The following is a 27,974-nucleotide window of genomic DNA, read 5'->3' as shown; positions in this document are numbered from 1 at the left end:
TTTGTCCATTTGACACAAACTTTAATAATAACTGCATGGGCATACCATCATTCTTGGTGCAATGTCCAGTTGATACAAACTTTAATGGTAACTTCAGGGGCACACCATCATTCTTGGTGCTATGCTCATTGCCATAAGTTCCTGGAACAACAGTTTGCAGGCGTATGGCATGCGAATCTGAGAGATCTGAAAGGAAAGAAACAAAGAAAGATCCTGCTTTAATTCAATTGTTTTTATACTAAATATGTCTGACTGAATTGGGTCAACAAATATTAGTACTTGAACTTAATTTTATTTCAAATACATTAAAAACATGAAAAACACTAATCAACCCATCATAAAGCACATACCTTTTTGCAATTTTTAAAATGTTTTTAAGTCTTTTGCACATTGTGTTCCTTACCTGTGTCTTATTTTTGCAACCTCTGCATTCGAATGTGTTGTTACGTAGGTTAGCTATGGCCATGAGTCCACACAGGTTACATACGTGTACACGGTATGGATCAGATACCTCAAAGAGACGCTCCCGTAAGAATTGAGCTGCACCGTGGGCTATTTGACAATCACGTTCCATCTCACCAAATCGCAGGCCACCATCGCTGTCATACAAACAGATTATTAAATTAATCATCTCTTCAAATGTGGAAAATCCCCAAACTCAAATTGGTAACAAGGATACAATAAATTTAACACGGGCACAGATATAGAAACAAATTTCAAACAGCAACACAATTTAAGCTTTTGAAAAAGTACCTTCCTCTTGGAGGGATCACCGGATGAGCGGGGTGCTGATAGATTGATAACCATGGTTTTTGCATAAACGATGTCGCTTTTCCATGAACAGCACTGACCAATCAGTCTTTCGTTTTAATCTTTTAGTTTGCTATTTATTTACTTCTTGCTACTAATTTTAGAAAAATTGAACGTCTTTTACTCATGCAAGTGAATACACTGCCAAGGGATGAAGTGTAAATTCAACCTTAATTTGGCAAAATTAATATGAGGCATTGTGTTTCTCATTTCTACAATATGTGTACCATTTAAGGTAACTGTTATACTGTCTCTTAGCAAATGTAACATCAGCAACAAACAATACATCTCATTACTTCATTACCCCGAGTAGAAACTCTACCTCTAAAATTGATCAAAACAGACACAGCAATAGATCAATTTGGCTCCATAGTACAAACATTAACTTACCGAGCTCTGCCTTCCATAGGTTGTCTGTTGAGAATTTGTACAGGTCCTCTAGCCCTAGAGTGGATTTTGTCGTCAACCATATGCTTGAGACGCTGGTAGTAAGTAGGACCTAAGAAGACCTGGGTGCCTAGTTTACGACCTGTGTGTCCACAGTGCAACACCTGCAGAATGCAATAAGAAAATATACACACAGTGTTCTTACCCTATTTCATGGTGGTTATGTTTGTGAAGATCTCTTGGGGTAACCTATATAGATGCAACATTTGACATCCACATCTGAAGAACCCATATGAAACTTTTGGTCAATGTGAGATTGTAATAGCACTTGGAACTCACACAACTTGATAAACATCTGCAAATAGATTTTAATGCTTCAACTATTTTGAGATTTAAATAAAAGTATTTGATTTGTCACTTGTAAATAACAACAATGCCATAATCACACTCATTGCCAAACAATTAATTTTGAGCATTTCATATCGCACATACCTCGTAGCCCCTAAGCTGATACCCATACTCCTGTAGCAAGTGGGAGATTTTCTGTACATTGACGGAATCATTAAACGGTGTAGCATCACCAATCTCTCCCTTGTTTGCTGAGACTTTGCCTTGTAGGCACTCAATTAAATGGCCAATGGTCATACGACTGGGAATAGCGTGGGGGTTGATGATGATGTCTGGTACAATACCTTCAACTGTGAAAGGCATATCCTGCAAAAAAGAAAATCACACAAGTTTAATGTTAAACATGACCCTGTAAGACATATTAGGCTGTCATCAAAATGCTTCATTTATTTCGATTTTTGGCATATTTTGTCATATGCTATGAAGAATTGCAAACCATACTTTTCCCCAGTTAAAAATATGTCAATACAACCTAATTAAATACATAATCATGTTCAATGTCTAAGCTTTGAAACATTACATGTTTATAGTATTCAGCAAGGTCCTTCAGCAGTATCAGACTGCTCATTCTGATTATTCATTGTATATCTTGATTATGAAAGATCAGCAATCCCAAGTCACTTACCTCTACTCTGTATTTCATACCACATGTACCCTTTTGTCCGTGACGACTGGCAAATTTATCGCCAACTTGTGGGATACGCACTGATCGCACCTGAAGTAAAAAGAACATTTCAGTAAATTAGCATTGATCAATTATATTAATGAATAAATAAATTCAAATAAACGGAATGCCAATGGCTCACTATGTGACTGCAAACATTGCCACTACACAAAGGTTCCCAAAGTGCTTGCTATGACTTATTGGTTGCAATTGCAATTCAACTATTCAAATGAGACTGAATTTTAAAAGAAATTTACCACAAAAGTATGGTAATACTAAATCATTTAAAATATCAAAACAAAGTTCAAATGTTGACAGACATGTTAGGAATTACATAACTACAATCTTGTAAAAAGTCTTGGAAGACTTTCGTGCAAAGAAAAGAAAACTGTCAACCCCTCTCCCCTGAACAATCTTGAGAAATACCAATGTTTTCAGCAGTTTACCAATGTGTTCCAACATTGATTGATGTGGAGAGGGGAAGGTTAAATCATTGTTGTAGATGTCATGTATGTTCCCAAATACAATATACATCCATGATCTTAACTAATTCTTCATGGAATTTCGACAGAGTGTGCCAAGTGTTACCAGTACTTTTTTACAAGATTGTAGTCTAATTAAAACCAAAAGGTAAGCCCTGGTAATGATATGGGCAGATAATATCATGACAATGCATAATGGTAAATTTCTAGTTATCAAACAAGCTGTAACTGCTAGTTTCCTAACATGTTACTCTTTTGAAATAAATGGTAAAAATGATGAACAACATTATACCTTGATTTTGCAGAATTTGTAGCCCTCCTGGTTGATGCTAACCATAACCTGGTCAATAATACCCGTCTCTGTACGCTTCATGAAAGTACTGCAATCACGCTTGGAAAAACGACGACTGTACCTTCCAACTGAAAACAAAAATATCATCAAACATTATATCAACACTTGATTTTTGTATCATCACATGAATCACTTCTAACCAGATGTTATAAGAACTTTTAATTTAAGCTTCAATTCTTTCAGTTACATGTATATAATGCAAATTTGTGCACTCCTTGCCTAGAAAGAAAATTCCATGGACAAAGAAAATATACAATTGGCTAACCCTGAAAACTGCTCAAAACTTCAACAAAAATTTTGCAGTAGTAGTAGGCCCAAATGATGAGATACCAGAACCACAAGAAATGTGCACAAAAAGTATTACACAAACAAAATTTCTTGAAGAAACAAAATATTCAGTTCTATAAACGGGTAAAAGACCATCATCTACAGTCACATTTCACAAAAGTTTGAAACCCATTATAACTGTCCAAACCTATTGTCAGTCTCCAAAATAAACACCAGCTTAAAATAGCTATATACAGAAACATACCATTACAAAAGTGTTATACTACACAAAGTACACATGTTATGAAATGAGGCCAACAACTTGAGTCAGCATACTGATAACACAAACATCTCACCTCATCTTCATTCTCTGGTAACGTGATAGTCTTGCCTATGAGGACATCATCACCTGATACTCGACTGCCTGGTGGAATGATACCATCATCATCCAACTTCTCATACACTGCCGGTCTCATGCCTACAGAAATACAAATGAGATACGCTAAGTGAGTGAGTCTCTATCAACAGATGACAGCTCCTTCTTTGTGTATCAGGAATAATTCAATTGTTTTAAATTTTTCCCTTCAAGTCACTACTGTATTACACCAAATTAGTGCCCCTCCTCCAAGTGCTCCCTACAGAATTTAAGTGACAACTGTGTAAGTGTCCCCTTTTTAATTAACTGTAAAAGTAATTTAAATTTAATTTTGACTGAAAATATGGCAAAACCTTTGCCACATCATAAGCTATGAGAAGATGAATTATGTTGTACTAACTAATAGTACTACTATAATTTGGTTCACCTCAAGTTTGGTAGTGACATATGTGCGTATTTCGTTGGCCTATGCAGTGAACCGCGCGCGTCAAGTTAATCACGCAAAGTGTACACTCACAGGCACAAGAGCGATATGTCGGCACGCTTGGGGCGCAATTGCGAAAAAGCATTGACGTCACTACCGAACTTGAAGTGAACCAAAATATATCATCAATTTCAACATACCTTGCACATGTTCTGGTGTTGGTTTTTCAAATATTTCCTCTTGGTCCATCTTCTTGGTTTCTGAGTCTTTATATGACCGATAAAACACAGATCTGTACATGAAATAAGACATAGAAAAAAAACAAAATTTTACACTTGTACAATGGAGCTTATTTTGCACACTTAATTAAGTATTGTTAACTTATGATATGATTGGTCTACAGGAAGTTTATCTTCAAAGTCTAATACAATTTTACTCAAATATTAATCTTGAGTGTGGAATTGCACAGAAATATATACCAACCTAAAAAAGCCCCTGTCGACAGCTGATGCATTCATGATGACAGAATCTTCCTGGTTGTAGCCTGTGTATGATGCAATCGCTACTACTGAGTTGATTCCAGCGGGAAGTTCCCTGAAGCGTAGGTACTCCATAGAACGTGTTGTTGTCAGTGGTTTCTGAGGGTAGAATAGCACATGGGCTAACGTGTCCATACGGATGTGATAGTTTGTAATGTACACTCCCATGGCTTGCTTACCCATAGCAGACTGGTAGGTGTTACGTGGTGACTGCAATGGAAAGAAAACAATAAGCTTGATTTATACAAACACAAGAACTTTTCTACACAGTATAAGCTCAATTTACTTTATTATACACAATCTTAATTTGGATTCATACACTCCTATGTATAGCAGCTTATCAGAAAAGCAGTTAGAATTTGTGTCACATAGGATTGATTCATTATCCTTGGAGGAGGATGCATTTATAGTTGCTGTATTTTCCAACAATTTTTGAAAGTTGTGTTATAAAAATAGCCAGAATCACAGGATCTTTTCTCCTGTATGAAATAAGTTAAAAACTGCTGATTACTTGTTGCTTGAGAAGTTGAATAAAGTAATGCATTTGTACTGAGATGTTGATGAGTCTAATGGACACACCCCTGTCTGTGTTTGCCTCCAAACGTGGACATTGTGTTTTGCTTTCTAACCGAGGACGTGTGTATGATGTTTTCATCGCCTAACCGTGGACTAAAATGGCGGATTTTTTTTGTGTATAATACAAAAGCGGAATTTTAGCCATCACCCTGCATGGACGGTAGTTTTTACACGTGTGGTCCTCGGTTTCAGGCAAATAGCGTTTAAAGCATCTAGCATGCATTTGAGGTCTTTTGCAGCAGTTTGAGACCGAGGACAGTCCTCGGTTGGAAGTAGGTCCACAGTTTAGGGTGAAAAATCTTGTGTGTGTCCTCGTTTGTCGGCAAACACGTACGCATACAATTCTGGTATGTGTGCAATGCACACTGCGCATTATTTTGTTCAATTTCTCAATCAACAAGTAAAAAGCAGTTATTAACCTGTAAGTCATGGTCATCCAAGATGTCATGTCAGGATGTCAAGTACCAACATGCCAATGCATAGTCTTACCTGATTGTGATCAGGGAATGGAATAATAGACGCACACACACCAAGAATCATGGATGGATGGATCTCACAATGTGTGTATGTAGAACAGTATGATCCTTTCTCCAGCTGAAGATCATCTGGGGTCATGGCTAACATAACTGTCTCTTCCTCGTTGGTGTCAATGTATTCGACCACACCACTGGCCACGAGATCTTGCCAACTGATAAGTGAATAAAATGGATAGCATTTCACACAATCAGTCAGTGTATGGTATATGTTGAAACAATATATAAGGGACAACATAAATCATGCTGCACTATGAAAGGAAAACTTCAATCCTCTACAATCTCACCCCTTCAAATGGAGACATTTATATTTACACAGGCCAGTTTTTAACAAATTTAGCAAATAATAATGACATTTAGAGGACTGTGGTATAAGTTAAACACTGCTTGGAAGTGAAGGGAAGGAGGAGAGTTACAGTGAATTGTCCAAGTTTTAATGCATTTTATTCATCACGTACATAATTAAGGCAAACTATGTAAGCTTACAAATTGCCACTGTCAATGTAAATCACTTCATAATTCATTTAACAAAAATTGAGGACTTGCGGATAACATGTGATACCCTAGACATGCAACATTAAGCCTTCACAGCCAACATAAGCTCCTAGAGTTTTGCATGGATAAAACTGGGACAATTAGCATTAAGCTTTGTCCACAAAGATTTAAGTAGCTCCACACAAAAACTAACCGGACTGTCAGGATCAAACTTTTAATTACTGACTGAGCTTACTTGACTGCTACATTCTGTGCACTACTATAAATTAATGTTAGGCAGATCTAGGAAGCATTTGGCAATCCATTACCTGTAGTTGTTGTACTCTCTTTCCTTCAACATGTCTATGTGTCTTTTCTTTAGCAGTAATTTTTGGCTTTCTACAATTAGAAGTGGTCTACAGATTCGGCCAGCATCTGTGTAGATCCTGATTTCCCTTTCTCTGATGTCTCGAACCATGGATACCTGGTTACAAATAGATCAATGTTGATGTTAGCATTAAATCTAATCACTCAATTCAAATGCTGTAGTGTAAACAGGTTTTAGAATATTCATCTAAATGTATGATCTTCTGTTTAATTAATTGAATTTGATTTATCACTTAGTTCATGTTAGAATTTAAAGTAATCACTCAATTCAAATTAACTCAATTATAAAATGTACATGCAAACATGTACTGTACCCGTTTGCACTAAATCTAATCAATTCAAATGCAGTAGCATAAACAGGTTATTGAATATACATGCAAAAATGTGATCTGTTGAATTCATTAATTTGATTAATCACTTAGATTAATAAAATAAAATAATAATAATAGCGTAGTACTCATTGGTACATACCTCTGACACAATGATATCCATCTGACGTCTGAGTTTTTTGAGTGTGTTCATCAGCTGGTCTGGATCTCTATGGACACCCACCCAACAACCATTCACAAAGATCTTGGTAGCTCTGAGGAATAAAAGCAAACAAAGACCATCAATGCAACAAAATTCATTATGCAGTAAATATAACAGAAAAGATTTCATTTAAGGACTATTCATCTGCGCACATTTTCATAAGATTCAGAGTTGGAAATATTCATAAATGCTTCAAATAAACAATACCTTCAAAACAAAGCAAACAAACCCTCTCGCATATTAAATGATCACTATCCCATCAGTTGACTTGTACTTCTATGTAATACATTTTGTTTGTTATTTGTAAAATTTGATACATACCAAGTTTGCCTTCACTTACTGAAGTATTATTATATTGTTTTTTTTATTAACCCTATCAGAACCAAGTACTACAAAATCCTACTTCATATATGCATTGCGCGCGTGTGCATCCCAGGTGATGTGATGACGCAATCATCCTAAGTGATATATAGGCACGCTTTCGCTGGCCAGGCAAGCGGAAAGCAGGTGGTCAGCCTAGTGCTTGGCATGCGAGGGATCTCGGGTTTGAATCCCACCAGATCAAAAAACTTCTGTTTGTTTTATCTCTTTATTCCTTCCTTCTTTCCCTTCCAGTCGCCAAAAAGTCTTTAGGTTGTTAGGGTTAAAGTATATAATATACATTTTGTAAGATTGTGACTGTCATTATGATTTAGTATATATTTTCTGTGATAATTTGATTGATGAACTAAATTGTTAAGCAAAAGAATTGAAGGCATCTATTGAAAATCTTACTCATTGATGGCAGATGGTGCAATCTCTTCCAGATTCTCCATACTCCACTCCTCCAAGAATTCCAAGATAGGACTTGGTTGTGAGCCCACACTAATGTAAGACATCAAGGCTAGATTCTTAACAAGACCTACAGCATGTCCCTGTATGAGCAATAAGAAAGATGAACCACTTGGTAACTACCACTATCTCTGCAACTGCCTATCATTTAGTGTATTCCTCTTTTATACAGATATATCCAAGGCCCAATATTTGTTATCTCCAACATTTTTAAAAGAACCAAGTTCATTCTTACAGAGTTATATAAACTCTTATTATCAGTACTTTTCTGACAATTCAAAATTACACAAAATTAATTTTTCCAGATTTTGCACTCAAGCGGCCACTGTTTAGCCCTATCATACTTGGATAAGAAAGGTTAGAAGCCATTTATTGCATTTGTTTTTCCATGATTTAACTTGTTTACAAAATCAAGGTAGAAAGGAAGCACACCAAGTAAGTGTAAGAAATTGTTGTCAATATATCTAATTTCTAAATAGTTTAATGCATGAAAGAAATTCCTTGGTAAGGAAAATGTCATCTCCAATTATAAGATCAAGTATTTAGGGATTCACAGAAGTTTGACCTATATCAAACCTGTCTGTCTGTGCACCCTTGTGCATCCCCTTACCTCTGGTGTTTCAGCAGGGCATATCATACCCCATTGTGTGTTGTGTAATTGACGTGGTCTCGCTAACTTGCCATCTCTACCTACGGGTGAGTTGAGTCGTCTCAAATGTGACAATGTAGACACAAAGGTTAGTCTGTTCAACACCTGCAAGGAACACAAAATATATATTGAGAAAGCTTGTTACAAATGTGATAATGTAGACACAAAGGTTAGTCTGTTCAACACCTAAAAGGAACACATGATATATATTGAGAAAGCTTGTTACAAAATCTAAGAAATATGTCTCTATTTCAAATTTTATCAATTGTTCAGACGTAAGAACTAAAATATGGTTTTAACCACTTTTATTTACTTTTTCTGTATTCAAATGAAGTAAGCTACAAGATGCTTTTAATATCATTTTATTACATCTGTTTTCGCAATGTTATTACATCTGTAAAAACAGATGTAATAACATGATATGATAGTAGTTCAGTTTGATTTGTTTTTAACCTTGGAACCTTACACATTCGAGTCAGTATCATGATAAGATCATCACAATAATATTTATGCACACATTTGCATCGATTCGAGTGGTGCAATATCACTTACCTGTGATACACCAGCTCTGGCCTGATGGGCTTTCTTCTGATCACCCCAGTTGCCTGTAGCCAGTGAATACTTCAACCCATCTGTGATGATGCGAGTTTTGATGGCTAACTCTATGTTGAAATCCTGTAAGTCAAAATAAATAGTATTCATCAACTTTACACACTAACTGGTCACTGCAGAATGCAGATTAATATTATGTAGTCATTTTTTTCTTTGCAGTTTCTTTACTTCTGCAATCTTCTTTAATAAGCGCATTGGAAAATATTAACAGGACATTCAGTGATTTTTAAATTTGTTTTAACAAAAAAAGTTTTCACAGACACCTTACATGCCTACTTACAAAACTTATTTTAGCCAAAATCACTTTCGGTTGTTGGAGCATATTTTCATTTACAGTAGTTTCATATAATTGTAGCCATTGCTGAACATACCTAAGCAGACATCATTTTGTACACAATGTATGGCACAGTTGTATGCTCAAGGAGCTACATGCATGCTAAGTCTTCCATAATGGCCACAAATTAATTTCATTTATAATTAAAAGCCCAGCAGTACTTTTCCACACCTCCTGCTGGAATCACATTTCAAATTATATCTCATGCCATTCTTGTACATTCAACCGAGTAGTTATAGTAGCGATATCAAAATACAAGAAGTTGTTGGAACTTAATTGGTATTTATGTTAAATTATGGACAGACCACATCATGAAGTCAAGCTAAGGTCATTCTATAAAAAAATCTGGTCAACTACCCTCCAAGTCTATGACTATTGGTGACTTACCTTTCCTTTGTCAATGAATTTCTGTGCATATAACCTCACTTCTTTGAGGAGGTTCTTAAACAATCCTCGGAACAAGAAAGCTAAAAGGGGACCAGCCAAATCCATTCTCTTGTTACCATAGTGATCACGATCGTCTACCTCTCTGCGGCCTAGACCAGCTAGGAGCAATCTGTGTACACAGTACCTGTAGATTGGGGAACAAGAAAAAAGTTATATTTTGACATTAGTTAAGTTTCAATCAAGTAATTACAGTAAGAGGCAATACTTTCAACATTTCTTTCATAGATCTGTACACATTGAGGTAGGTCTGTGAGCAATGATGTTCATTCACTGCTTGTTGAATGACATGAAAATTGGGCTATTCCAACTGAAATCCACAAACCCCCTATGGAAGACATGACATTAATCTTCCGGTGTGAATTTCAAATGGCGTTACCTGAATAGGCGACTTCATTTGAAATCTACACACCCTGTGTGCATCATGTCTTTTAGGGGGTGTATGGATTTCAACAGTAATAGCCCCTAGTTTTGATGGCATTTGGAAGTATTGTAAATTGTATTTATAGTGATAACTTCTTGATTCAAAAGATTTCATGAAGCCCTTAACAAATGGTACTAACCACTTATTCACCTAGTACCGAGCATAACTTTTGAAAGCAAACTAATCTACAAAATTGTTAGTGAGACAATCAGTTGATCATCACATACTTACCCTAAGAAATAAGCCTTCTTTGTTTCACAGAAGTCACTGATGCCGACATGGGGAAGCATTTCTTTCTGCAAGATTTCTCTGGCATATTTGATACGTCTTTCTTTGGTTACACCTGGCTTGGCACCACGAGTACCAATGAAGTTGAGGGCAACGCTCTGTTCTTGGATGACAAAGGCTTCATCTAGTGATGGTTTCACCTATAATAGGACACAATACAACATTTGTTACTTTATTACAATTACCCTTTTCTACAAAGATGTATGTTCTCCCCTTTCTTGCTCAGCAAAGAATTGTTGGCTACCTTTGTTTCTTTATCTTCCCATCTCCCCTCTTTAGCTCTATTTCTAATGAATTCTCTTTTTTTTCTCTCTCTGCCTTACCGTGTACCATATTTTATGTGAAATGTGAACTAGAAACATTCTTTCTACACAATACTTTTGTAAATTATATAAAATATACAATACATAACATGACATATACATACCATTTCCATCATTTCTGGGTCATCAAAGTCATAGATGATGTGTTCCAAAATGTCTCTGTCCGCCACAAACCCAAGCGCTCTGAACACCACCATAATAGGTATCTCCTGTCTGATGTAGGGTAACACAGCACAGATACGCTGACCTATTGCACTCTTCCTGGCTCCCTGAAATGATGTGAAAAGCAAGTGATCTAGGTAAGTGAATGGTAATAGGTGGAAATAATTATGAGGGAAGACAAATGCAGCATTAATATGATGACATGTGTCAATCTATTCTTATGAACAATAACCGAGATTTGCCAGATTAAAAAAACGAATGAGGAACCAATAACACCGAATCTTGGATGAAGGTTGCGTAAGGGTTTATTTACTGTTTATGTAGATGACTGGTATTGTAAGCTGACAGAAACTGTAATATATTCATATATCAGGGGTGGGGGACATGTAACTACATTCCAGATATTGAATCAGGGATCCTTGGATTTCATGTTTTATCTGTTGAGCTCAGTTGATGAAAACAAATACTTTTGGCCACTACAGTCTATATGTACCTTGAGTAACCGGCACTAGCTTCGAAGTTCAGCATGTGCTGCATTGGCTTAGCATGGTATCTTGCGTGTACACATAATCATGCCTAACAGATTATTGTAGCTTGTGTCATAAAATAAATGTTGAATGTGTACAACTACTCACTTGTCCACCTTTAGCCATCATGTGCACCCATATAGTACTTGTAGGACGGGATGAATGTTCCAGACATGACCTGCACTCTGCTGTGAATGCATACTTAGCATCCTTCTTACAGAACACATACACAGAGTTGGTAGACATCTTCTCTTGGGCAATCAGCACCTTCTCTGAGCCGTTGATGATGAAGTAACCGCCGGGATCCAGCGGACATTCATTCAACTCTGTATGGTTAAATTTAAACAATGGATACATTGTTAAAGCTAATGCTAATGTTCTCTTCATTTAACAACTACAAATTCACTTCAGATGGAGTAGTCCGAGACATATCTGCCAACGGCGCACCATCCTTCAAGAGCAGAGTGCATAAGCATCTTATTTCTTGTATCTGATGCTTTACTGTACCCCTTCACTCTTGTTGTCCCTACGCTGCTGTGAACCACTGATTGGCGCATGTGGTTGTCTTTTCCAGTGCCTATTTATTTCTTGACCTGTGTCACTCCTCATGGGCTATTGATCACTCTTGCATTTTAATAATAAAAACAAATCTCTTTACCTGTTAAATCACGATCTGTGAGACCGCTGAGTAAGCAGTATGTTGACCGTAACATGATGGGAATTTTACCAATGAATGTTTTTTGGTGTTGTGTTTCTTGTGGTTCTTCATTTTCTCGGATTACTGTCTTGGTGATGTCAACATACAATGGGGCTGAATATCTGTAACAACAATAACATTGGATAAGATGAGGTTGATGGAATAGCACAAATGGTTGTTTGTTAATAACTTATTTGAGCTTTACACTTATAGATTATCTGGTTTCAAAACATGTAAAGGAGTGGTGTAAATGGTAATTTATGGATTGAAGTCTTTTTGAGCTGGGACAATTTCAAATATTGTTGCTTGGTTTTTTAATTCAACTGATTAATTTGATACCTCAACTTCAATGCACATGTGCAAAATATTTTTTCTTTTGCATTTTCATTTTACATGAAGCAAGAAACTGAACAGAATTTGGCTGTGTGTATCTTATATTTCCACCACCATGTTTTTGACCAAAATGCACAACTTGACAGTATAGACTTCGTAAGTCATACTGACAATAAGTATTTCAACAACTGATATATTTTTGAATAACTCTCCCTGATCACCAAGTTAATTTTAGTAATGTTCACAACAAGTTCAGGTTACAATTTTACAAGGAAGTCCATATACACACAGTTTATTATTTTTGGGCAATGTGCCTTATGATGTGCATAGGCAAAATTGTATACAATGTACATGTATGGAATTAATTTTCAACTCTTTCTCAATTCACACATCAATGGGTTACCAATACTTACGTAAGATTTCGTAATCTAGCTTCATTGGGCATCATAGGACTGGGTGAGCCATCTTTCTCCCAATGTGTTGGTTTGGAAAGATAGATCTGCTCAAATTTCAGCAAGTAACGAGTCTGTAAAACAAACAAAAAATAAACATTCAATGTTTAATTTTAGACCAATTACAGGTTCAAGAGTCAGAAAGACTGGAGATTGAAATTACATAAAATGATGTAAACATATTTAAGCGACTGTTGAGAAGTAAAATAATGGCAGGTTAAAAATGTTTAGGTAAATATCTTTAAAGACATTTCTACTGACTTGACAAATTACTATGACAGATGGGGTAGGAATGTGGCTGGTAACAAACAAGACTGCCCGGTCTGATTAATGAGGACAGGAAGGATTCACACAATAATTAATACATGTAACTGGCTGACAAGTGCATCCAGCATCAAACTGTGAAAACAAGATTTTTAAAAGGACAATGTAAAATTACCCTGGGTAATGCAAATTAATTAATCACCTTTCTACCATATTATTACTTACTGCCACTTCAGCCTCAGTGGACATGTGCTGTGACTCTGCCTGTAGGTCTACTGGGGGTGCATCCTCAACAATACGCTGGACAGACATCTGAATGAATTCATCAAATGAATCCAACTGCTGCCGTACCAGACCCTTTTCATCAAAGTATGAGCTGATGACAATCCAGCAGGCTTCCTGCCACCGGTCTGGAGTGATCTCATCTGTGTCATCTTCTTCATACGTTTCTGGTGGGTGCAAAAGATTAGACTGAGATTTTAAATACTGTACTCAAAATCTGTACTATTTTAGTTGACTATTACTATTTTATCAACTTCAACTATCCATTAAAACTATTCTTTAACTAGATAAATTACAGATGGTTACATTTAAAGTGTGGGGGATGCCAATTGATCTAAAAAGGTCCCTTTTTCTGAGTTTTAAGGAATTGGATCTTGCAACGTTTGCACAGTATTTTTCATGCGACCTGAGAGCACATTCGACTAAAAAGGGGTCGAAATAAGTGATAGTTATGGCTATTAAATTTTCCATCGGGCTATAGGTTTTATGTCCATGTAGTCTGTTGGGCTATTGATACTCGCTGCCGTGTTTAAGCTCCACATGCATGACAATTGACATGAGTCAAATATCATCAAGAAATCACGCCGAATTCACCACTCATTGAAAATGTTGAAAGCTTTTTATTCCTCTTTTGATTAAGTTCTAAATCACAAGAAAAGCCCAGCAAGTTCACATTGAATTTGTGCAATGTAAACTTTAGTTTCTTGTCTCATCAAATCCTTAAAATGAAAACGTTTTCAATTTGATATGTTTTGAATTTGATATGCCATACATGCCAAATTGCAGTTAAATGCATGGCATGAACACAAATTATCACTTTGTAGCGATGCCACCCCGCACACGTAAATCGGTGCTGCTATTCTGTAACATGTAAAAACTTGCTTTCGGAGAATTGCCCTAGTTCCATTAATACTTGAAATATTTTGCTAGCATTTAATGCTAGTGAAGTTAAAAGTATGTTTTAACTAAATATTAATTCAAATTTTGAATAAAAGCTTGGAAAAGTTCCATAAATAAATTGTGAATTTAGTGGTTTGAAAATTGCGATTGTTGAAATTACCACAAATGGCGACCTGTCACCTGTGCACATTTCCGGGTCTCGCATTGCATTGTGGGGGTAAAGCATCGGAAATAATCTAGAAACGATTTCGTAAGCAATATATTCCCCAAAATGACAAAAAAATGGTGAAAAAGCTTTAAAATTAGCCAAATGGCTTGGGCCATTTTTAGTGTAAATATTACTTATATTTGACTTTGTGAACCATTTTTTAAGATTAACCCCCCCTGATGATCTTTGATGATTGTGATTTTTAGACATATTGGAAGGTCCTCTTTGCAATGATATCAAACACATGGGGCTAGGGCATGTAGCATTTTAGCGCAAGTAGGGAGAAGGTGGGCAGGTTGGCAGCATTTTGAGGGCTTTTTACAGGTTTTACACAGTGCTCTATGGGAAAAGTATAGTGTAGACATAGTCATAGCCTATGAACTTAAACATATGCTAATTATAAGATAAAGATAGCATTAATTAAATATTTCAATTTTAAATCATTTATTAATTTTAGAATTACATTTAGTTTTCTTCTTCTAGAAGACTACAAAAAATGTAGATACCGGTAATTATTTTTAAAATCATAAAAGAATGAACAAATAAAGGAATTTCCCAGTACAAAAATCGCAATATATAGTGAATTCGCTTAATTAGCAATTAATTAGCATTTAATCAGGGCTTGATTTAGAAAATAAAATTTACATGTCACACAACACTGATTTTTTCCTCAAAATGGGCTGAATAACACAAAATTTTGCATGCACAGGCAAAATTCTACATGCGCAGAGCCAAAGTTACATGCATTTGTGCATGTAAAACCCCTCTAAATCGAACACTGCATTTAATCAAGATTAATACCTTAAATATCCTTATTTAGGGTTATTTCATGTAAACATTAAACAAACTTAGCTAAAAAATACAATTTGACTTCAATTTTTATAAAATTAGTAAAATACTTCATTCGACAGAAAAATTCGTTAACTTTGAATATTTAATTCTAGCGTTACTTTGTTACGTCCGCAACATCATAAGCTTCAAAATGAGGGGTAACTTGATATGTCAAGCACTAATATTTAATTTCTGGGTAGCATCACTACACTTTGCATATGATATTAGGCCGTATAAAATTAATGTTTTGGTTCTCATCCCCTCCCTCCTCAATTTCTGGGATTTGCCCCAGGCTCGTCAAACCAGAGAAGATGTAATAAAGAGGAGGTTGATCAAGATATCCTCAAACAAAATATGTGTGAGACCACTCATTCAAAGTAAATGATGAATCACCCTATTTAGCTGCTTTACAATAGAATACCACAATGGGGTTTGAACCCGGGATGGGTGTAATACACAAGTTGCAGCTAACTGCTTTTAGGGATAGGTCAGTGTGTGCATGTCATCATGCCATGCACACCATGCATGCAGACCCTGTCATCTTGTCAGATTTCAGATAAAATATGACTGAAGTTCCATGGCAAATTATAATTTTTGCTGCTTGTTGCCACTTTCAGCCTCTACTATTTATGATAAAGAATGTTTTCAATTATCAGAATATCTTTATTAGGTTTGCAGGAAATACATGTACATAAAATTATAAAATAGAAAAGATCAACAATCATCACCTCTCTAAAAAATCCTAAAAATTTCTTCTTTAAAAATTTATATATATTTGCAAAAAAACCGTGGATTTGGGGGGAAATTTTACAGCACTCGATTTCTTTCTTGTATTATCCACATGTGGTATCCCATCCAAGCAGCAGGTCCTTAACACACGTGTTTCATACTTTTTAACAAATTCTCTATAGAAACATTGGAAATTTGTTCAATTCTGAAGTGAAAATCGGTCAACCATGGGCGGTCACACACATAACATCATCGAGACTAACCAAGATAGCTATTTCAAGTGGATGTCTAACTACTTGAGAATAAAGGACTATGAATAGATGCGACAGGATCTGCTTAATTATTTGTCATGTTGTTATTTATTTATGAGAATAGTGTTTTCTTTGCGTGTATTTTTATTATATAGGCCTATTTAATTGCATTGGTTTTGTTTGAGGGGCATGTGAGGCCCACAGATTGGCACTTGTGCTACATCGGTGGGTCTGTCATGCTTCTTACACAGGCGTTTCCATTCTTTCGATGGAGATGGTTGTGTTTTTTGCTTATTTATCTGACATGTTGTTATTTATTCAGAATAGTGTTTTCTTTGCGTGTATTTTTTATATATTTAATTGCATTGGTTTTGTTTGAGGGGCATGTGAGGCCCACGGATTGGCACTTGTGCTACATCGGTGGGTCTCTCATGCTTCTTACACAGGCGTCTCCATTCTTTCAATGGAGATGGTTGTGTTTTTTGTTTAATTTTTGACAGTATGTTGTTACTTATTTATGAGAATAGTGTTTTCTTTGGGTGTATTTTTATTATAAATTATATTTAATTGCATTGTTTATGTTGAGGGGCATGTGAGGCCCACGGATTGGCACTTGTGCTACATCGATGGGTCTCTCATGCTTCTTACACAGGCGTCTCCATCCTTTGGATGGATTGGAGATGGTTGTGTTTTTACTGTTTTTGTACTGTACAGCTGGCCTGCCTTTTTATGCATAGTTTTTATTTTATCTATTTAATTTTAAAGTTAAATTCATATTTTGTATATTGCTAAGTTTGTAGTTTTTATAAATGCTGTATTATGTATTCGGCGCCTAGAGGCCCCTTGGTGTGCAATCAGTGTTCGATTTAGAGGGGTAACCCGTTTTACATGCACAAATGCATGTAACTTTGGCTCTGTGCATGTAGAATTTTGCCTGTGCACGCAAAATTTTGTGTTAATTCAGCCCATTTTGAGGAAAAAATCAGTGTTGTGCATGTAAATTTTATTTTCTAAATCAAACCCTGTGTGCAATAGACTAGTGCGCTCTTAATAAATGTCTTATTATTATTATTATTATTACCTACGGGATTATCTCAAGGATATAATTCTGTTGACCCTCCTCTTTATTACATCTTCTCTGTCTCTTCTCTGTCAAACTAGGTATACATGTATACCGCCGTTCTTCGGAACGGCGGTGTACTAGAGCATGGCAATAATCAGTGCTGTACGGTGCAAAAACTGATTGAGGAGCCAATGGCTCCTAACTTTATAAATTTAGGCGCCCAAATTTTGCTCCCAAGTAAAAAAACTGAGGCGTCAACGCACCGTATTCCAACTTTTCTCGAAGTCATTCTGCCACAATGTTTATATCTACGTTCAATTTTAAGGGGGTTTCCCTGTCACAACCACATGTTGCGTTGAATGAATCATAGCTGCTGTACTCAATCTACATGCTCCATACACAGCATGTACAGTGTAGGCCTATAGATATGTTTTCCAGAAAGTCCCCATTGAGATGTCATGATATTCATAGCCGTACATTTGTACTATTGAACACTACATTATTTACACGTTTTGCATTTGCTGGCGAATAAAAGCTTCAACAGTTGGTCGCCATTGGCGCCAAGGATTGAAAGTTTAGTCGCATCAGAAAAAATCTAGTCGCCAATGCGCCTCAATTGGTCGCACCGTACAGCACTGGCAATAATTCTTCAGCGTGACAATGTGACATGCACAACAAATACAGCCCCCGAAATGGTCTACTTTTAGCGAGCCTTAACTCCAAAACAGTTTAGTCAAAGTTAAAAATGCGAATTTGCAGTAATCTCCGCTAGCTCCGTGTTGAAAAATGTCCGGTACTTGCCCGGTACAAACATAGAAATGGCCACCCTGGCAATGAATATTTCTTGCGTAAATCCAATGTTTCCAACGTGGGCATCACGATGATAGTCTCCTACACAACCAGATTGTGTCGGCCTGACGTTCGTCGATCCTATCGCTAAAGTGAGGACAGCGTGAGCTCTTACCTGCGTAAGAGTCTGTTCGACAAAGGCGATTGTGAATAAGGATGATTGACAGCGCCGTATATTGGGCGGAGCCATTATGCCCATATTAGGTGCATATATTACGGCATGGCAGCAGACAGGTTGCGCTGTCCACTGACCCGACTGTTCGTCACGTGAGACAGACCGTGACCTGGGTACATGTACAAAGCAGGGGATGCGACTGCGAGCCGCCATTTTGACACATGGTATCTACTCTTCAGAAAAATTACTTTTGTTGACGTTTTATATCAAACAATTTTCGATAATGGATTTCTACTAGGATTTCAATTTTTTATTAATGAAGGTACATGTAGTTTTGAGGAATAACACGGGATGTTTTGAGTTTTATTACAACTGGTGGTGTAGGAAGGTGAGTGAATTCGTGAATGAGGCCGGGGGTTGAGGTTTTGTTGTTTCAACGATCCGATAGTAGGATACGAAACGAAGGCTAAAAATGTCTAATGACGCCATGTTTACATGAAAACATTAGCTGCTGCGAGGTCAGTGTCGTTGAATTAGTTACCTAAATTCCTTTCAGGATATTCTGATTTCACTTATTTATAATGTGTACGAATGTGCTCCATACAAACTCAAAAGTATGAATGCAAGGTGTTACTGCTGACAATAGAAACATTGTTGCAAAGTCATTAAAAACAGGTATGTGCTACAGACGTTCTTTCCCTGAAACGTGATACAGGCCAGTAATGCAGTCTGTGGTCAAACAAAGGTTTATTGCAAAAAAAATTAGGTAAGCTTAAAAAAAAATGAATTCATTTTCAGCTTTAAAACTTAAAAACTTATGTGCTATGCATGAATGGAAAGAGAATTGGAAACGATAGAGCTGCAGCTTATTCTGAATAACTGATCTCTGAAAAAACACCTTACATTTACAATACAAACACGACAAAATAATAATCAAAGAGCTAGCAACACCGCTGTTTATTTTGCGTAAAATCCGCAACTTAGTTGTACCGAAGAGCTTAAAACGACTGGTAACGAGACTATGCCCTTGACACAATTAAAGATGGATGCTGGCGGTCTGCACGTAAACAATAGCCGTGGTGGAATAAAAATGCTGCAAAAAGGTGTTAATATTGCAAGAGTAACTACATTTTGAATCGAAGGTAATTATTTGATCTAAGATATTCTTAAAATGTATTCGGTCTAATCATTAGCGATAAACATTTCCTGAAATTGTACATTACTTTGCACCCAAATTCTGTACTTGTTTCGGAGCTCTGCATTGTGATTGACCGTGCTGCAACAAGGCAGTAGCAGCGGTAGGATTTTCAAATCTTTTGTACTTTTCCCATGATTTTGGGCACTTGGTACATCTTCTTTTATATCTGATCTTGTATGCAAGTGACTAAAAACGCTCTCAATAGGCTGAATTAATGAATGGCCCAAGGTTAAAAAATGTCCTTTTTATTTTTTTTAATATACGATTTCAATGGCATGCATGTATTTCTGAGTGCTATGCCATGTAAATGGGTATGTGTGTAAACGGAATTTGTAAACATGTATGCGTTAGCAAGGCCGTGGATGTACCTAGAAGTACCATATATTGCACAGAGATGCGCAATATTAAATATTATGACCGAGCAGCTGGCTTCTGTTGGGTTGAAGTAAGCTTACTGTCTGTGCGTCATTTGATCTAGAACTTGTCTACTATCCACGATGACACAGTGAGTGTGAACACTGGACAGAGATAGAGCATGGAACTATTAACTACTTCAGTCACTTAATCGTCGCCAATTTTCAAACACATTAAAAAATTCTTTATTAAGTTTAATGTTACCGGGGTACCGAAATTTATTTTGATGACATATCTGTATCTTCAGAGCAGCCAAAGTTTGCTCATTTTTATTTTATGAGATTAACCATGCTCACAATTCGCTGATGATGTGTCATTTAGAGCAGCTTTTTCGGGTGCTGTACCCATCGTGATCTGCATTGTTGTTTACTTCTGAATTTTCATTGCTAATGTGGTGTTATGCTTGACTGATTCTGACATGATTTGGAGATACGTAGCTCCAAAGCTCAATCCATAATAATCAATCATTGGTTTCTATCAGTGGCCTGTATTAAAGATAGACTTCTCGATCAAATGTGTTATGTGTGTGACATGCGTTTATAGGCAAATTTTTTTTATTGTTTTGCCCTCAACCGTCCGACCCTAAATCCTGAAAAATCAGGGTCATTTTTTTTTTTTTTTTTGAATGATGAATTTTACAGATTTGTTCAAAAACTCAATGTTTTTCACTTAAAAGTAATATTTTATTGAAAGACTAGTCTTTAATTGATGTCTAACAGGTATCCAGAAGTCAAAATTGACAAATGTCCCTAATTGAAGAAGCATTATTTAATATTTGAGAATAAAAAAAAAAGAAATCCGACCGTCCGACCCAAATTTCCCACTTGAGGGCAACACAATAATATTTTTTTGCCTAATCATGATATTATCATGCAATTCATTTCAAGTAGGCCTACTTCACCCCCATCATCCCAGATTCCCCCATCCTAGAAAATGTGGGGCTGTAAGCTGGGTTTACATACATTTTTAATTAACAGGAATTAACCTGTTGTCCTGTTGGTGCACTCTAGGGGTGGAACTTGTAGCATGTTGGAATATTTCCAACCCTATACAACCCAGGGATTGGCAATGGTAGAATGCACCCTGGTAGTCTAGCTTCAATTTGCCGGGAATTTGCTCACCAATAGCTTTTGAGGCTAGAAATTGATGAAGAACGACACCATAATAGCAAGGGTATTTCGAAATAACGATGGGGTCATCGTGATCAAAACTGTTGCTAAAATTGCACTTCAACTAAATTATAGACTGTTCAAAATAACCAACAATTACTAGTGCCATCATTTTCCCACATTCCGGGATAGGTGGTGACGAAAGTACTCAAAACTCACTAAAAAACACAGCGAGTTGGTGCTCATTGCTTTTTAATAGAAATGATGGACATCAAGATTGTGTTGTTGAAATTGGGAATAGGCAGGCTGCTTTTGCCTGTATGGTCTGTCATTTTGTTCACTTTTCCTCCACGATTCTTCAATTTGTATACTCAAATGCGACAGAAATAAACCTATGTAGGTTTGTCAGTTGAGCATTTTTCTTGTGCAAATGACCTTAAAATACCTGTAAATTTTAAGATCTGTAAAAAATTTTCAATTTTTTTCACTTGCTCCATTCATAGTTTTTTTTTTAAAAAAAAAACACACCCAAGACACAAAAATCTAGGACAGGCCTGTAGAACAGGGTTTTTTTGTCACCTAAACCTAGCAGTAATGTCAGCTTAAGTATCAAGTTAATCAGTGATTCATATTTGTAATTGATATACACAATAACAACTTTCAGTTTAAGCTTATTTACTAATTTTTTTTTATTTTCTTTTATTGCTCTATTTTCACAGAAAAAGAACATGGATGTTCAAGAGAAACTGAGCGAAGATATGTTGTTCCATTCATGAAGAGGGTTGGTGCTGGTGTACATTGTGACATTGTCATCGCATGATAACGACACATCTGGACAAGGATGTTATACAATGATGTGCAAATCATGTTAAATTTGCTTTATTGCTTGGACTTTCTTAAACACAAACAATAATGTTCCAGCTGGTGTTCCCGAGGTCGAAAGGGTTCAGAGGATGCTCGAAGTTGAAATGGTCTCCAATTATATGTCATTCTATGATAAATCAGAAAAATAATAGTTTGCACTATGTACATGTATCCCTATTGTGGCCGCCAGGACAGGTTCATCATCCCCAAGGTACCTGACTGGTACACACAGAGTACCTACACATTACAATGCTGTACTGCAAAAGTCAAGTACCGATGGTGAACCTGTGCAGTATAGAGGGTATGCAATACGACGTCACTCATGACAGAGTCATCCTCATTTAAATAAAATTCTGTCTCCATATAAGGTGCCACGGGCAAATCGCATGATAATACATTAAAACAGGTGATAGGTATGAATGGATGTGGAATCGATCTAGAGACCTGTCCTCTGTCATCTTAAGCTATTTTAGAACTGTCCTCCAACATGGCTGCCATCTCAATTGTTATACCGTTCCGGCTGGTTTATTGCATACACTCTATAGGATGTTTTGTTACCTTGGTAACACATCAAAAATTCAAAAAAGGATAATACACATCGAGTCTTATTGAGTTCTATAATTTAGTCAATTTGAAATTGATATCAAATTGGATAAGAAAGCACCCTAGATAATTAAAAGAACTATTCTCTTTGTCTGCAAGAAGACCAATAAGGGGCTGAGCAATAATTATCAGCTCCCCGGGGGGGGGGTAAAATATCTGAACGGCTCGCCAAAAATCGCTTGTCTCGCCCACCAAAATCGCTTGTTTTTCGCTCGCTAAAAATTTCTTTCCCCAATTTTACCCTCCCCCAGGGCTCATAATTATTGCACAGCCCCTAATTTGAGATCATTTTCATCAAAATCGAAACAAATTTCATTTTCATTAGACCTATGACGTCACAATGTTACTCTTTTGCTCGTAACTCTATGAAGGTCTAAACAAATTGTTTGATTGGCATAACGTAAAAAAAATTAGGGTAGGTCGGTCAATAATTTTTATTTTGCACACATTTTAAGCTGTAAATTGCGTATGATAAAGGTCGTGGAATTTTTTTAATTAATTAAAATTTCTTTGCAAAAAAAAGTAAGAAAAAGTCTAGGGTCAGGCTTATTTCTAGGTCGGTCGGTTAACCGCCAATCAAACAATTTTTAGGCCTAACCGTACATCATAGGTATGTCAAAGTATACTTTTCTGAATCTTTATTGCCAGAGGAGGATTACGATAGTGTAGGTTTTGAACAGGATTTGTGTAATTTTAAAATTGACCCTATGTGGAAAGTTCAACGACCTGTTTCTTTTCTTATGACAAAAGCTTTCACCATCCAAATATGCAGTTCAAATTGATGTAGAATACACTATGCATGAAGAAAATTAAATATGTTATGAAAGTGTAACAAACTTCTGGTGAATCCTTACTTTGTCACACTCTGCATCACCACTCTCATCAATCATAAACATACACAACCATATTCATATGGCCAGTTATTGGGTAGCCATGGATAGCTGAGTTCAATACTGCAGGACTATTCCAAGCTGGAGAAGCTGTGCAATAACTTAAGAGTAACTCCACTATAATAATACAGTAGCTTGTGATGGAGTAGCTGTGGAGTAATTCTGAAGTTATGGCATGGAAGTTACCAGCTTGTAGCCCTGCAGTAACTCTGCTATATATGGGCCACTAAAAAAAATTGGATAGTACTACTGTCTGTTCAATTAGCTTAGATTCTTGTATTTTTAAGATATTTGAAAAATAAAAATTTGTGGTCAAAGTCATCAAAAAAATGTGTTAGTATTGTTAGTGTGAGATGTATAGTTTCAGAGACATGTTTACTTTAAGGGGCATTTCGTGCTCATCGCCCCACTTTTCTACGGTCCAACATCATTCCATAAACCATTTCACAATTCAGGGACTTTGCTACTTCATGAGACATTCCACAAATAAAGTTCGCAACCAGGATCAGCCCCAGAGTTTAGTATGTTTTTCCACAAGAGCATACTAGGCACCGCCAGGGTTCGAATCCGCAGCCTCTCGTACCATAGTCGAACGCCTTATTGATTGAGCTAACTTGACTGCTCCAGACATAAACTCCTCAACAAAAGTTTGGAAAGTTTTTTCAAGCATCTGTATCTCCAATTATTTGTGACATATACATATCGTGTTGCATATCACTGGATAGCTACAATACTCCCCTTTACAATGACACCCCATTTGAAAAAAACAACATTTTTCACGGCTGAGTACCCGCCTTGTGAATGTAGTGGGGTCTCAAAATGAATTTGCCAAATTGACCATTATTCTGTGCTCAAACAAAGCTAGCCACTAACCTCAATAGCGGGTGGAAAAACCACAGGCAGCCACAATAGTCAGGCACCTTCTCCTCATGCTGCTCACCGACCTGGTTACACGTTAATGTGGGTTGGAATTCCATTCTTCCACAGGAATTCGTCCCAGGTCATTCAATGTGGTTGCCTATGGGCTTCTTTGGCACGCACAGCACGATCAAGCTGGTCCCACAAGTGTTCAATCGGGTTGAGGTCTGGACCCCGGGTCTAGCCTGATGGCAGGCCATTTTGGCTCTACTCCCATATTCTGTAGGTAGTCGTTGACTACCATGGCTATGTGGGCGAGCGGTGTCATCTTGGAGGATTGCATTAGGTCCCAGATTGTGAAGTTATGGGATTGAAGCTTGCTGCACAGAATAATGGTCAATTTGGCAAATTCATTTTGAGACCCCACTACATCCACAAGGCATGTACTCAGCCGTGAAAAATGTTATTGTTTCAAATGGGGTGTCATTGTAAAGGGAGTATTGTAGCTATACAGTGATATGCAACACGATATGAATATGTCACAAATAATTGGAGATACAGATGCTTCAAAATACTTTCCAAACTTTTGTTGAGGAGTTTATTAATTAATAATTAATTTTGGATTTATAAAGCGCCTTTCTCCAGAACTTAGAGGACTCAAAGCGCTGTAATTTCGCTGCAATGGTGAATCATCACAATCAGATTGCATCAACTAGGTTGCTGCCGAACGGCGCACACCAGGGTTCGAATTCGTTTAAAAATTTTGCATTGCAGTTTTTTGGTTAATTCATCATAATCAGGATACTTCCGTATAAAGCAGTATAAAAAGTGCTATACAAATTCAAAATTGGGTAGCAGTTACGGTACTTCAAAATATGGAGCAAACTGCTATGCGATACAGCCGAATTCGAACCCTGGCGCACACCTATCCGCATTTAGATTGTAACATTCATTGTGCAGCTCCCCAAATTCCATTGGGTGAAGTTTTTGATAACCAAACAACTAATCACCGATTTTTGTGATACAGGAGGAAACCGGAGATCCCGGTGAAAACTCTGCAGAGCGAGCATGGAATCGGGATAAACCAAGTGCACATGAGTCCTTGGGGCGCTGGGGCTTGAACCCGAGACCTCAGTGGTGCAAAGCGAGGGAACTACCGCTGCGCTAGCTCGCCCGCCCTAGGTGAAGTGGGAAGTGATTTTGGCAGACCTTTTGACAATTGACCACCCTGGGGGTAGACATGATTATGGCACCACCCCTAAGCTTTATCAATAAGCCTACTCAGTGCTGCCGACAAGGGGGTTATGGGGGTGCCTGTAAAAAATAAAGAAAACATACCTTAATGGGCAAGGTTAATGGGGCCATAAGGGACTGTTCACAAACATTTGTTAGGGGGGCCTGATGCAAAAAGGGGGGCCCTGAAAATTTTTGACCCTCCTAAGGGGGGCCCTGAAAAAAATGACAAATTTTCCGAGAAAAAATGAGTTAAAATGCTTTTCTATGGGGTTGACCCATAATTTTAATGCCAAAAGGGGGGGGCCCCAAAAATTTTCGAGGTCTCTAAAGGGTTTTTTTTGCATCAGGCCCCCCTTACAATTGCTTGTGAACGGTCCCTAAAAGCACAGAAATTGGCCCGGCGCTCATTTTACCCGCAGTGGCTCTCGGCAGCATGACTGGGCCTACTAGGCCTATCGCATGTAGGCCTACATCATGCATCATTCATGAAAATCATTTTCATGAAATTATGTTGATGAAGGTTTACATGAGGTTTATTCATGTAGGCCTACATCAACATCATTTCATGAAAATTATTTTCATGAAATGATGTTGATGGAGGCCTACATGCGGGATAGGCCCTAGTCATGCTGCCGAGAAATGCTTCAGTTTTCAGCAGGGGTCAGTGTTTTCCTTAATCAATAAATCATTTTTAATATACTTTATTATTTATTTATTTATTAAAATTTAATTATGAAGGTTTTACGTATTCCCCATATACCTGCCATGCCGGGCTGCCATGAGATTCACAGCTAGCGCCCCGGCGCTGGCTAGCGTAAGTAACGTGGTCGGTCAGAGGCGTAGTTTCTTCGTGATTAAACAACAGCCTGCATTTTAATGCTGTTCAGCGTCATGGGCGTGTATTTAAATGCCATAATAAACTGTAATATTTAGAGTTCAGTATGTCATGCAGATATTTTTTAAAATAATACTCAATCTCTATTTTGGCATCTGAAAATGTACACATTTCTGTTCCATATACGACTCTGGTTCCATACTGCTCTTCCTCGATTAGCTAGCCAGGTTCGTGTCACATGTCATGTCATGCTGACTTGTTTGTAAACAAACCACCTCAGAAGGGGCTAGTTACAGATAGGCCGCCTACCTGTGACGGATTTATAATATAATAGTATTAAAGTTCATACATTTCAATGAAATTATTTCATTTCAAATTTAATGGAGTGGATGAGGTGGAAATATATCAACATAGACTTATTAATATTGAATTCGAGAAGTTAGAGAAAATATACCGGTAAATTCAATTTTCCTTTAAAATCTAAATCGACCTATTGAGAAAAGAAACTAAAGGTTCAGTGTATTTATCAAAGGCCGTTGTTTCATAATAAAATATTCCAATCAGTGGGATAACCTCAGAAAAAATGTAAAATTGTGATCAAAAAAGGTGATTTTTATCTTATAATCAGTGTTGACATGATAAAATGTTGCATATTTTGAACCCTTTTGAATGAAGTGAATTTAATATTTTGAAGAGCCTAAGCAAGGAAAAATCATTTCTAACTTCTAGGAATAACGTTTTTAAACAAAAATAATATCGGGTTCAAGTAATTGGACACAAGATATTGAAGCTTTGGAAGGAACTGTGACCAGGTGCGTCTTGTACGGTATCGCGATAATGGTTGAAATTTCCCGCCATTTCCTGCTGTAAATGCCGTGCTCATGCGCGAGCGCGTACAACTAAAATGTCATGCATAAACACCGGTGGCAAGTCAAGTGACTGTATTTCAGCTGAATGGATGTAAACAGAACAAAATGCGCATGAGAATACATAGTATTTCACAAATTACCTTCGTCCTGATCATACATCTTTGCAGAATATGAAAGATTGAAGTCTTAGCTACGCAATGAATAAGAAACGTTGAGAATAAAACACTGGTAGTGGCAGATTCAAGACGATATTTCAGACAACTTTGATTGCCTACTTCTTTCGCTTCAATCAGAAGCCATTTTTTATCCATTTGTTTGTT

The 27,974-nt window shown here is 37.0% G+C and overlaps 1 protein-coding gene across 1 annotated transcript; it reads right to left on the bottom strand.

The window, feature by feature from the left end:
• Positions 1-27,974, bottom strand: LOC140149100 (DNA-directed RNA polymerase II subunit RPB2). The gene is made up of 23 exons (XM_072171267.1): positions 27,795-27,974; positions 13,776-13,999; positions 13,248-13,360; positions 12,463-12,623; positions 11,913-12,130; positions 11,220-11,384; positions 10,736-10,932; positions 10,024-10,207; positions 9,243-9,365; positions 8,652-8,795; positions 7,985-8,124; positions 7,151-7,262; positions 6,622-6,776; positions 5,775-5,973; positions 4,654-4,919; positions 4,371-4,462; positions 3,720-3,848; positions 3,044-3,171; positions 2,231-2,320; positions 1,690-1,911; positions 1,201-1,361; positions 404-599; positions 1-186 (listed from the first exon to the last, which is right to left on the bottom strand). The coding sequence occupies exons 1-23, from the start codon at positions 27,811-27,813 to the stop codon at positions 94-96; spliced, it is 3,531 nt and encodes a 1,176-aa protein (XP_072027368.1). The 5' UTR covers positions 27,814-27,974; the 3' UTR covers positions 1-93.

The sequence above is a fragment of the Amphiura filiformis genome, chromosome 3 (genome assembly GCF_039555335.1).
Source record: "Amphiura filiformis chromosome 3, Afil_fr2py, whole genome shotgun sequence".
In the NCBI taxonomy this organism is placed as follows: Eukaryota; Metazoa; Echinodermata; class Ophiuroidea; order Amphilepidida; family Amphiuridae; genus Amphiura; species Amphiura filiformis.
Note: the sequence above shows the minus strand (reverse complement) of the source record. Positions and strands in the feature narration are given on the sequence as shown.

Coding starts and splice junctions, on each gene's coding strand:
- LOC140149100 (XM_072171267.1), bottom strand. Junction 10,208..10,735: donor AAGAAGGCTTATTTCTTAGG/GTAAGTATGTGA, acceptor CCCAATCTACAG/GTACTGTGTACACAGATTGC. Junction 1,912..2,230: donor GTATGAAATACAGAGTAGAG/GTAAGTGACTTG, acceptor TCTTTTTTGCAG/GATATGCCTTTCACAGTTGA.